The 11,698-nt window shown below is 54.6% G+C and overlaps 1 protein-coding gene across 3 annotated transcripts; it reads left to right on the top strand.

The window, feature by feature from the left end:
• Positions 1-1,917: 1,917 nt before the first annotated feature.
• Slc12a9 (solute carrier family 12 member 9) lies at positions 1,918-11,604 on the top strand. Of its 3 annotated transcripts, none has more exons than XM_046427100.2 (14): positions 1,918-2,069; positions 2,829-3,051; positions 3,255-3,389; positions 3,784-3,915; positions 4,268-4,576; positions 5,180-5,287; positions 5,392-5,503; positions 6,059-6,216; positions 6,324-6,406; positions 6,636-6,760; positions 6,912-7,104; positions 7,235-7,409; positions 8,013-8,159; positions 10,329-11,604. In XM_046427100.2, exons 2-14 carry the CDS (start codon positions 2,871-2,873, stop codon positions 11,210-11,212), a joined length of 2,742 nt encoding a protein of 913 aa, XP_046283056.1. In that variant the 5' UTR covers positions 1,918-2,069; positions 2,829-2,870; the 3' UTR covers positions 11,213-11,604. The 3 variants fall into 3 exon arrangements, with proteins under 3 accessions (XP_046283056.1, XP_046283058.1, XP_046283057.1); XM_046427102.2 differs by having other exon boundaries at positions 1,922-2,138; XM_046427101.1 differs by having other exon boundaries at positions 1,927-2,036.
• Positions 11,605-11,698: the final 94 nt, after the last annotated feature.

The raw sequence follows: 11,698 nt of genomic DNA, 5'->3' as shown, positions 1-11,698 counted from the left end.
TTCAGTAATTATCCATCTGTTGACCCCTTCTTTATGCACATTGGCTATGAACCCCCAACTATCTTCAGAACTGAGTTTGATATCTCTTCCCTGTTGCAATTTTTTTTTCTTTTGCAGTAGTAAGAATTGAACCCAGGGATGCTCTTCCACTGAGCTATATCCCCAGCATTTTTTTTAAAGTGGTTATGGGGCTCTGCAGTGACTCTGCATAAGCCCAATACATAGTCCTTTAAATTTTTTTTTTTAAGTTGTAGATGGACACAATACCCTTATTTTATTTGTTTGTTTATTTTTATGTGGTGCCAGGTATCGAACCCAGTGCCTCAGACATGCTAGGCAAGCACTGTACCACTAAGCCACAACCCTGGCCTCCTCCCCAGCACTTTTAATCTTTTATTTTGAGACAGGCACTCACTAAGTTCCTGACGCTGGCCTTGAATTTGCAATCCTTCTGCCTCAGCCTCCAGAGTGCTGAGATTACACTCTTATGCCACTGTGCTTGGTGCCTGTTGTAATAATCTTGAAGACACTGCAATAGTCCTGAATAAAGTCTTCCTTAACAAGGTTAGATTAATATTTTCTCTAACAGATGTACTAAAAGAGGTATGAAAGAAGAGGGACTGCAGATATTGGTAAAGACAAGGTGTAGGGCAAAACCAGTGGAGAACTGGGTAGCATGAAGGATAAGGCCTCTGAAGCAGAGTTGAGTGACTGGCCAGGGTGTTGGAAGTCTCACCAAAGTGGAAACCACCAAAAATTGTGATAGACCTGCGGGCAGCAGAGATGACCTAAAAATGCCAAATTTGAGCTGCTGATGACATCTCTTTCTGACAGAGCCACATTTGGGTTGGTCTGGCCTCCTTTCTCTCCTAGAGGAGTGTTGTAGATACTCTACAACCAAGGAACAGTGTTAGGGCAAGACCTGTTCATTTCCTGAGGCTCATATGAAGGTGTGACCATAAGGTCGATATAAAATTTAGGAATATACGAAAGCTCTGCAAGCTTTAATTTCCTAATCTGAAAACGCTGAAATAGCAACAACGACCTCAGAGAGTGGTTATGCACCTTTAATGAAGCACTGTATGCAAAGAATAATTTACTGAACATGCGGGAGTTGTTCTGAAATGTCTATTAGCTCATGAACTCTCATGGCAACCTTGGGAGGGAGGTCGTAGTTTACCCTCATTTTACAGATGAGGAAACGTTGTCTGGCGGTGCTGCAGTTGATGGGACCTGTAAAGAATGAGTAGGGGGCTCCAACTAGGTAGTTGGGTTCACAAGTTTCACGATCTCTTCAAGAGGTAGGAACTTCAAGCCCAGAGCCACAAAAGTAGACAGCGATCCAGTCAGATCCTCAGGATCTGCGCCTCCGGGGCTCCAGCCCCGATCGGTGGCCCACGTCTCCCTCCCGTGGCCGAGGCGAAGACCGCAGCTGGCGGGCTGGACAGGGCCCGGGGAAGGGTCCCCTGCTGGGGGTGAGGGGAGACGATGCAGTGTACATTCTAGGGCTCCGTGAAGCTGGAGAAGTACGATTCCAGAAGGCACCGACAGACGTCGCTCGAAATACCTGGCGACATACCTGAGCCAGGTGTCGCGGCCCCGCCCACCCCACTTCGTTTTTCCGCCGTTGCCACACACCCATTTTAGGGGGCGGTTCCTCCGGGGAACTCCTTGGACCTGAGCGGCGTCGGGACCGCGCGACGGGTGCCTGTTTGCATAGGGGTAACGCGGGCTGTAGGGACCGTAGCCCATGTCACGCGCGAGACCCAGGTCTACAGGACGACCTGGCAGCAGCCCCTCGGGGCGCACGTGGAGCCTGCCGCGCCGGCCCGGGGAGCGCGAGGGGCGGGGCTTCCCCTTCACGCCCACGGGGCGGGGCCGGCGCCAGGGACCAATGGGGCGCCTTGCTGGGGGGGCAGGCTCGGGGCCTGGCATCCCGGTAGCCGGCAGTCTTTTCCGGCCCCCGCGCCCCCGCCGCGCGTAGCGGACCCCACAGCTTGCGGGGATCCACCCCCGGCGGCTGCGTCCCGCGGGTGGTGAGTGAGCGCCCCGCTGCGACGAACCAAGGGGTACGCCTGGCCGGCGAAAGGGGAGCTTGGCCCCTGCACCCCGCTGCGGGAGCGAGTGGGCAGGAGCCGGTGGGTGGGGCAGGAGACCCCCCGGACCTTGTGTGGATCGCTGGGAGCTGGCCTGGGTTTCTGTTTTGGTAGTCGAGGGGTGTGTTTGGGTTGGTAGAGTTGAGGGGGCGCCTGGTGTGGATGGGCGGAATCTGGCGAAGCTCAGGAGAGGAGGGGGCTTGAGATGGGCTGAGAGAGGGGGATAACGGAGGGCGGGGCTTTGCAATATTTGGAAGTTTCTTGTTGCTCTTGGGTGAGGTGATTGTGTGGTGGGACTTGAGAGGGGTGGCTCAGGACTGCAGGAGGGGATGAGGAGGGCTGCTTGCTGGTAACTTACTTCCCTTTTGGGGTATTTGCTTCCTCTTGTTCCGCTAGTTAAAGGGGAATAGGCTGGAGAAGCCTGGGCTGACAGCATACCTATGTCCCTTTCTAGAGCCGCTGCCATCCCTTTTTTCAGGGATATGGGAAGGGGTGGTCCCCATGAGCTGGGAGGGGTGCTGGTACCCATGCGGAGGGGATTGGGGTTCACGATTGGGAGACAGTGGTTGGGATCATCTGCAGCCTTGCTGGCGCTTTTAAGTTGGTGTGTGTGTGTGTGTGTGTTTTGCCAGTGAATGTGTAAGTTTCCTTACAGGTCTCTCTCTTTTTTTTTTTTTTGTGGGTGGGGGGCTCGGTGGAACTGCTATCCATGCAGCATAATCTCCTTTACAGGCCACTGAACTCATTTGTGGCTTCCTTTGCCTGGGCTCAGCCATGGCCAGCGAGAACTCACCTCTGCTGGCCTACAGGCTCCTGGGGGATGAGGGGTCTGCCTTCCCTGCCTCTGGAGTTGGAGGTCCTGGAGGGCCATCCCCCCGGAAGCTCTCTACCTTCCTGGGTGTCGTGGTGCCCACTGTCCTGTCCATGTTCAGTATAGTTGTCTTCCTGAGGATTGGTGAGTGTGGGAGGACTTACCTTGTAGGTGGGGAGTAGATATGGGTGGTTGGAATAAGGCTGGGGGAAGAGAGTGGAGGGAGGATTTGTGGGGAGGCCATCTGTAGCCTTATGTGTAGCTCTGCCCTGGAATTCTGCTGCCCAGTGGAGCGGGCAGTGGGTGGTGGTGGGGTGCCTTGTGACCTGTTTGCCCTTCTGATCCAGGGTTCGTGGTGGGCCATGCTGGGCTGCTGCAAGCCTTGGCCATGCTCCTGGTTGCCTACTTCATTCTGGCCCTCACTGTCCTCTCTGTCTGTGCCATCGCTACCAATGGAGCCGTGCGAGGGGGTGGAGCCTACTGTATCCTCCAACCTGGATGGACTGGGATCTGGGTTGTTCTGTCTTTGAGGGGTGGGGGGGAAGGAGCCAGTATCCTCCATCTGCTGAAGGCAGGGTAAATTCTAATGCATGGCCAGAAGGAAGGCCAGGATGAAGGAGACCAACATGGCCCTGTGTATCAATCTGGTCATTTTACAGAAAAGAAACTGGAGCTCAGAGGGTACAGGCGATCTCTGCAAAGCCACATGGCTGGGAGATGGCCTCACCTGGATACATTACCACAGGGATCTGAGCTGCAGTTTGCAGGGAGACAAGGCCTAGAGGCTGGTTTCAGAGAGATTCAGGTCATGGCCCCTTCCTCATGCTCCACTTCAGTTTCTTTTCCCTTAACGCTCACCCTCGCTTCCACTTTTAGTCATGATCAGCAGGACTCTGGGGCCCGAGGTCGGGGGCAGCATTGGCCTCATGTTCTACCTGGCCAATGTCTGCGGCTGTGCCGTCTCCCTGCTGGGACTGGTGGAGTCAGTGCTTGACGTCTTTGGGGCAGGTCTGTGTTCTCCCAGCCTGGTTGGGGCAGCCTTGTGGGTTTGCAGGGTCTGGGATTGTGGGATCATGAGGAAGGCAGAATTCTGGTTTTCTTCTCCTTTGTGGCCAGCTTCATATAGGAAATACGGACATCCCAGTCAGAGAGACCACCGTAATCCCCAAATTGATAGAGCAAGATTGGTACCCACCAGGGAAAACTAGGTTGCTGGGGTAAAGCAGCTCAGTGGGGAAATGGGGAAGATGGGCTCTCAGACAGCAGTAGGCAGAGGGGTCTGATTCTGTTTTGGGTCATTTCTGGAGCTGGGGCCTTCCCTGGGGTCATGCCTTCTAACTGTATCCCTTCCTTTCTCCAGATGCCACAGGGCCCAGTGGGATCCGGGTCCTGCCCCAGGGTTATGGCTGGAACCTGCTCTATGGCTCCCTGCTCCTGGGCCTTGTGGGTGGTGTGTGCACATTGGGAGCTGGCCTCTATGCCCGCGCCTCCTTCCTGACATTCCTGCTGGTCTCTGGTTCTCTGGCCTCAGTGCTGGTCAGCTTTGTGGCGGTGGGCCCAAAGGACATCCGCTTAACTCCTCGGCCTGGTACCAATGGTTCCTCGCTGCCACCCCGGTTCGGCCACTTCACTGGCTTCAATAGCAGCACCCTGAAAGACAACTTGGGCGGTGAGCTGGGTGCTGTGGTGCCAGGGTCCTTGAGTGAAGCGTGGGCAGATATGGGGTCTGGGCACTTAGAATCTCAGGAGGAGATTCCCAAGTGTCAGAGAGACAGACTCAGGGGCAGGAGGCCTGGACCTCCAAACAGGGCAGGCAGATCACAAATGTGTGTGGCATGTGTTGGGCCTGGTGGAGAGAGCGCAGAGCAGACTCTGCCTTAGAGGAACTTGCGTGCAGGTTGGAGAAACACAATGTGCACTCAGGAAATGATTAAGTAATTCAGTAAGACCCAGCGTGATTCAAGCAGAGGAGGGGACCAGCCCATGGGCTGCCAAAGGCAGGGGCAGGGGATCTGGTCTGAGCTGGGCTGGGGAATTCAGATAGCAAGGAGCAGGGAAGGGAAGCATATTTTGAAAGAGAGTGGATTTGAGTCTGTAGGAAGGAACAGAGAACTGGGGAGCAGGCAATGCAGGGCCAGCAGAGGTGTCATGGCTGGGGTCTCCATGAGGGCAGTGAAGGGGAGACAAGGGCATATGGAATTGAAGGACTATGATACCTAGATACCAAGAGGGACACTGATATCCTCTTTGTCCTGGGAACAATCCTTTGCAGCTGGCTATGCCGAGGACTACACCACAGGGGCCATGATGAATTTTGCCAGCGTCTTTGCTGTCCTCTTTAATGGCTGCACAGGCATTATGGCTGGGGCCAATATGTCAGGTGAGAGTCTCTGCTGCAGCTTTCTGGGTGAGTGGGAAGGCCACCCTGAAGGATATGGGGCAAGCAGAAGGCTGACCTCTCTCCCTCTGCTCCCCTCCCTCCAGGAGAGCTAAAGGACCCCAGCCGCGCAATTCCTCTGGGCACAATCATCGCTGTTGTCTACACCTTCTTTATCTACATCCTGCTTTTCTTCCTCTCCAGCTTCACCTGTGACAGGTGCCTGCGGGGCGGGGGGGAGTGAGACAGGCCCTCAAGGGAGTGGGTGGGTGCTGGAATAGGCTGGTGCCCCTGGATCACCACCAGAAGCAAAGGTTGGGGAGCAGGTACTCAAGTTGTTGGGTGGAGGGGTGCATGGGGACACCCCCATGGGGAGAGAGACAGAATTGCTGCTGTCCTTGGGGAGGGCTGGCTCCATGATGGTAGCTAAACAGTATCCAGCAGCTGCCACGTGCCTGATTTAGTTGTGAGCACTCAGCTGGGGATGGTTGTGGGGGATGGCTTTCCAGGACTTCGCATTTGTACAAATGTTCTGCCTCTTGTGCATGTACTATTGGGAATGACCAACCAACGCAGTCCAGGATGACCATGGAATGCCAAGTGTAGCCCTTGGCACATTTGATAAACAGTATCACTCTGATCCTTAAGATCACAGCTAAGGTCAGTTAAGAGGATCAAGCTCTTAACTGATCATTGTCATGAGGAATTTTCTCCCAAGGACCTTCTGATGGGTGCTTGGCGATTATCCATATCCTGCTCTGCCCTCCCTCCCAGGACCCTATTGCAGGAAGACTATGGGTTCTTTCGAGCCATCAGCCTGTGGCCTCCGCTGGTGTTGATTGGCATCTACGCCACGTCGCTGTCAGCCTCTATGAGCTCACTCATCGGTGCCTCCCGCATCCTGCATGCCCTGGCCCAGGATGACCTCTTTGGTTTGTCCCCCTCTGTCTTCATGCTGGCTGTGAGCACGAGCTCTTGAGTCTGTCTCAGTTTCCACTTGGCCCAAGGTGATATGTCTCCTATGATTCTGTTTTTGTAGGAGTGATCTTGGCACCAGCCAAAGTTGTGTCTGGAGGGGGGAACCCCTGGGGCGCTGTCCTGTATTCTTGGGGGTTAGTACAGGTAAGCCTTCCTCTGTGAGCTGCCCTACCCCTCACCCTCTAGCTGGGAGGATCAGGATCAGGCTTACATGTAGGCTGGGAGACGTGTATGGAAAGGTGGCCACGTTGGCATTTGGTGGGGTACACTGTCTTTTTATGATGTTCGCTGGGACTTCTTGGGGTGCTTTGGCATTTTGTGGGGGATGCGACGGCACTTTGGATCCATGCCCCACCTCTTGGTCCCTGCCCAGCTGGTGCTTCTGGTAGGGAAGCTGAACACCTTGGCTGCCGTGGTGACTGTCTTCTACTTGGTAGCCTATGCTGCAGTGGACCTGTCCTGCCTGAGCCTGGAGTGGGCCTCTGCCCCCAACTTCCGGTGAGAAGCTGAGATGCCTGAGTCCCTAGAGAAAAGGAGGGAGGAATAGGAAGGACTGAGTCCAGGGGGGGTGGGCTGGGGACTTTGAGCACATGCCGTTTGTTGGACACCAGCCTGAGTTCCCTTCCTCCCTTCCCTCTGCCCACCCCAGCCCCACCTTCAGCCTCTTCTCCTGGCACACCTGCCTCCTGGGGGTGGCCTCCTGCCTGCTCATGATGTTCCTCATCAGCCCTGGGGCTGCCGGCGGCTCCCTGCTTCTCATGGGCCTGCTCTCTGCCCTGCTCACGGCACGAGGAGGCCCCAGCAGCTGGGGCTACGTCAGCCAGGCCTTGCTCTTCCACCAGGTTGGGGGTGCTTGTGGGAAGGGGTTGGGGAGGCGATCTGTGAAAGCCCCCTGCCAGGGAATTGGTGTCCCTGTCCAGGAGGAGCTGACAGGGGGCTGCCCATTCAAACCTGTCCTCTCTATCACCTCAGGTGCGGAAGTACCTGCTGCGCCTGGATGTCCGGAAGGAGCATGTGAAATTCTGGCGGCCCCAACTGCTGCTCCTGGTGGGGAACCCCCGGGGTGCCCTGCCTCTGCTGAGGTTGGCCAACCAGCTCAAGAAGGGAGGGCTCTATGTACTGGGCCATGTCATCCTGGGAGATCTTGGTGAGCTGCCCTTCTGCCTGCTCCTGTCCTTTCTCTGCCTTCAACTCAGACGCCTCATGCTTGCTTGCTTTTTTTTTGATATTAGGGGTTCAAGCCAGGGGTGCTCTACCACTGAGCTATATCCCCAGTACTTTTTATTTTGAGACAAGGTCTTGCTAAGCTGCTGAGGCTGGCCTTGAATTTGCCATCCTCTTGCCTCAGCCTCCTGTCACTGGGATGACAGGTATGTCCTAGCCTAGCACGTGCTTCTACTTAAATTATTCTCCCACTGGGTGTAGTGGCTCATGCCTGTAATCCCAGTGGCTCAGGAAGCTGGGGCAGGAGGATTTCGAGTTTGAAACCAGCCTCAGCAACAGTGAGGTGCTAAGCAACTCAGTGAGACCCTGTCTCTAAATAAAACACAAATAGGGCTGGGAATGTGGCTCAGTGGTTGAGTGCCCCTGAGTTCAATTCCTGGTACCAAAAAAAAAGAAAAAGAAAAAAGAAAGAAAAAGAAAAAATTACCCTTCAACCAGTCATAGCCCTGCCCATACCCATTTGGGATTTGGACTCTAAGAAAGAATCAATGAGTGTGGCCCACAGTGTTATTTTCCTTCTCGGCAGATTCCCTGCCTTCAGACCCTGTACAGCCGCAATACGGGGCATGGTTGAGCCTGGTGGACCAGGCCCAAGTGAAGGCCTTCGTGGACCTCACCCTGGCATCCTCTGTGCGCCAGGGGGCTCAGCATTTGCTGCGAATCTCAGGCCTTGGTGAGTGCCCCTCTCTGGGTCCCTTTAGCCTCCTCTATGGCCCCTTCCAATCTCAGCTTTCTTCCCACAGAGAATAAACCACAACTCTGCAAGCAGAACTCACGATGTAGTACAGATAAGACCGTGCCCGATGATAGTGGCTGCAAATGGTGCGATATGGTCTAACAGAGGAGGCTGAGGGCTAGTTATGGAACGATCCTATTTTGTTTCATTTTCTTCCTTTTTTTTTTTTCTCCCCTGAGCAAAAAATTGGAGGGTAGGCTCTGAAGAGTGTATTTCTTGGGACAATGGGAGAATTATCTGAGTCTTGGATTGCTCCATTGAAACAGATGGTTGCTAACCACCAGGGTTCAGAGCCAGCATGACCACGAGGCACTGATGTGGCCAGCAAAGGTTTTGTGGAGAGATGGTAACTAAGCCAGGCCTGAAAGGGCCTAAGTGGTAGGGAGGGGTGTAACATGGTCCCTGACACCACAAAGGGTGCTGGAGGGTGTGTGGGGCTGATCCTTTTAGATGGAGTGGAACATTCCCAGCTTTGTGATCCTCATTGCTGAGGTTTCCAGCCTTGTACCTCAGATTCCTCTGAATCCATGCTCAGCCTCCTCCTTCTCCCTTAATCCCAAGACTAGTAGTGTCTGTCACCTGGGTGCACACCTCCTCCTCTGTTTAGAATCTGGCTAAAGTTCAACAGCATTGGACATTGCCCTGCTTGGTGTGAATCAGAACCCAGGAAAATGCTCAGGAGGGGTTGTGACTAGTTTGATTTGTAAGATCAGCCGCACTTCCTGCTTGCTGAGAGGTTTAGGGACAGTACCAAGTATGTTGAGACCCCTATTCCAGCATCTGAGAGTGTGGTCTTTCCTGCTTTTGTTCAGAGAGACCATTGTATTCGTGTGTTCATGAAACTTCTCCTGTGGAAGATGCTTCCAACAAGAGGGAAAGCACTTCCTCTGTAAACTCCCTGAGCATGTAGGATTTGATCTCAAAGATTTTGAGCCATTTGTTTCATGAGAAGGGGTTTTAGAAGAGGTCTCACTCTCTCTCTTTCTCTCTCTCTCTCTCTCTCTCTCTCTCTTTGTACCAGGGATTGAACCCAGGGGCATTTAACCACTGAGCCACATCCCCAGTCCTTCTAATATTTTATTTAGAGACAGGATTTTCCTAAGTTGCTTAGGGCCTCACTAAGTTGCTGAGGCTGGCTTTGAACTTCCGATCCTCCTGCCTCAGCCTCCCAAGCTGCTAGGATTACAGGTGTGCATCACCGTACCTGGCAGAAGAGGTTTCTTGAGTCTGGCTGTAAACTTAGCCCTGTTGAAGGGGGAATAACCCGATTGCACACTGGTGGTTCCAAAATTAAAAACCAGAAGCTATGAGTAGAGACTTGGGTTGTTGAAGTCAGTCTACACCCAGCTTGGTGGCCCAGAGAACAACCTCTGGTGTGGGTGGACTTTGTTTGTCTGTTTGCCCTGGGACTCACCAGTGTGAGGCTCTGGGCCAATGACTTCACCGCGTGGGGCCTCAGGTTCCTTCTCTGTACAAGGGGGCGATAAATAGTATCTATCTCATAGCTTTACTTCAAGGCTCAAAGGAAGAAAAATACAAAGAGCTTTCATGCAGGTATTAGCTCTTTTTTTTTCAGGGCCAGGCTATGGACCACCATTCTCAGGGCTTTATAGTAATACAAGCAAAATGCAGAGCCCAGCACTTTTTCTGATCCTCCCCCTGTGGGGCCTGGGGTGCTGTTTCTCTGGGGTTGAGACCCTGTGCTTGAATGACCAGGGTGTCTGGTTTGCTGGGTGGAGTTCAATTCTCATTTCCCAACCTGAGAAAGGTGTGCTGCTTTTGGCTTGCAGTGGGTAACAGCTAGGTCCCCGGCATCACAAACACTAATTAGTTAAAAGAATCCTGAGGTGAACTTTGTCTATTTAAGGGGAGAAGATTAGCCATGGAGATAATCAAATAGATGCATGTGAAAGTGTTTAGGAAAACTAAGTCATTCTCCAAGCATGCGTCATGTTTGCACCATAATGGCCCTGGTGCAGCAGGGACCTAATACCTTATGGCTGACACACGTTGATGACAGCTTGTGTGAGTGGGTGCGGATCAGTGTGCAGTAAACTCAACCTGATTCCTGTCTGTTCCTTTCTGCCTCCCCCTCTCTGCCCCCAGGCGGCATGAAGCCCAACACGTTGGTCCTAGGTTTCTATGATGATGCTCCCCCACAGGACCATTTCCTCACAGACCCAGCATTCTCTGAGCCTGCGGATGGCACCAGGGAGGGTGGGTCTCCTGCCCTGAGCACCCTGTTCCCCCCACCCCGGGCTCCTGGGAGCCCCCGGGCTCTCAGCCCCCAGGACTATGTGGCCACCATGGCAGATGCCCTCAAGATGAACAAGAATGTGGTTCTGGCCCGGGCCTGCGGGGCCTTGCCCCCAGAACGGCTGAGCCGGGGGTCCTGGAGCACTGCTCAGCTTCATCATGTGGACGTGTGGCCCCTCAACCTGCTGCGGCCCCGGGGTGGGCCTGGCTATGTGGATGTGTGTGGTCTCTTCCTGCTGCAGATGGCGACCATCTTAGGAATGGTGCCTGCCTGGCACAGTGCCCGGCTCCGGATCTTCCTTTGCTTGGGGCCTCAGGAGGCCCCTGGGGCGGCTGAGGGGCGACTCCGGGCACTGCTGAGCCAACTGAGGATCCGGGCTGAGGTGCAGGAGGTGGTTTGGGGTGAGGGTGCTGGGGCTGGGTCGCCAGAGGAGGAGGAGGAAGGGGACTTTGTGAACGGTGGGCGGGGTGAAGCTGAAGCCGAGGCCCTGGCCTGTAGCGCCAACGCTCTGGTGCGGGCCCAGCAGGCTCAAGGCTCTGGAGGAGGGCCTGGGGGGCCTGAGGGTGGGGACGAAGGTCCTGCCACAGCCCTTACCTTCCTGTACCTGCCTCGGCCGCCTGCTGATCCTGCCCGCTACACCCGCTACCTGGCACTGCTGGAGATACTGAGTCGCGACCTGGGCCCCACGCTGCTCATTCATGGTGTCACCCCTGTCACCTGCACTGACCTCTGAGGCTCTGGGTGGCTAGTGAAAGCCCTTGCTCATCCTGATTAACGGACGATCCGCCTCCCACTGGCCCGGACCTTGGGTCATAGAACCTAGCAGATGTTTTAAGCAGATGCTGAGTTCTGGATGGCCCAGTCTTCTTTGAGAGAGGGACCTAGTGCACTAATGCTGGGTAGCTGTCCCCACTGCACAGGGGTCAGCATCTGCAGCCCTTTTCCCCAGCTGGGCCTCTCCCTTCACTGGTGCCTTGACGGGAGGGGCTGGTCTCCTCTGCGACTCTAGGCTACCTCAGTGTCCCCATCCTCGTGACAGACACACTGGCCCCTGGGGTGGTGATGCTCTAGTTCTGTTTTATTTTTCTAACTCTGCTGACCATGAATAAAAGACTGAAACACTAAGGTCTGGCTGAGCACTGCTGGCGGGTAGGTGAGAGGGAGGCGGTGGGAAGGGAGGGGTCTGGATCGGGGTGGAGACCAGGAGCTTCCAGCAACC

Source organism: Marmota monax, unplaced genomic scaffold (genome assembly GCF_021218885.2).
Source record: "Marmota monax isolate L192 unplaced genomic scaffold, Marmota_monax_Labrador192_F-V1.1 WCK01_AAM20220418_F8-fsc00341, whole genome shotgun sequence".
Classification (NCBI taxonomy): Eukaryota; Metazoa; Chordata; class Mammalia; order Rodentia; family Sciuridae; genus Marmota; species Marmota monax.
Note: the sequence above shows the minus strand (reverse complement) of the source record. Positions and strands in the feature narration are given on the sequence as shown.

Coding starts and splice junctions, on each gene's coding strand:
- Slc12a9 (XM_046427100.2), top strand. CDS start 2,871: ATGGCCAGCGAGAACTCACCTCTGCTGGCCTACAGGCTCCTGGGGGAT. Junction 5,504..6,058: donor TCCAGCTTCACCTGTGACAG/GTGCCTGCGGGG, acceptor CCTCCCTCCCAG/GACCCTATTGCAGGAAGACT. Junction 7,410..8,012: donor TGTCATCCTGGGAGATCTTG/GTGAGCTGCCCT, acceptor CCTTCTCGGCAG/ATTCCCTGCCTTCAGACCCT.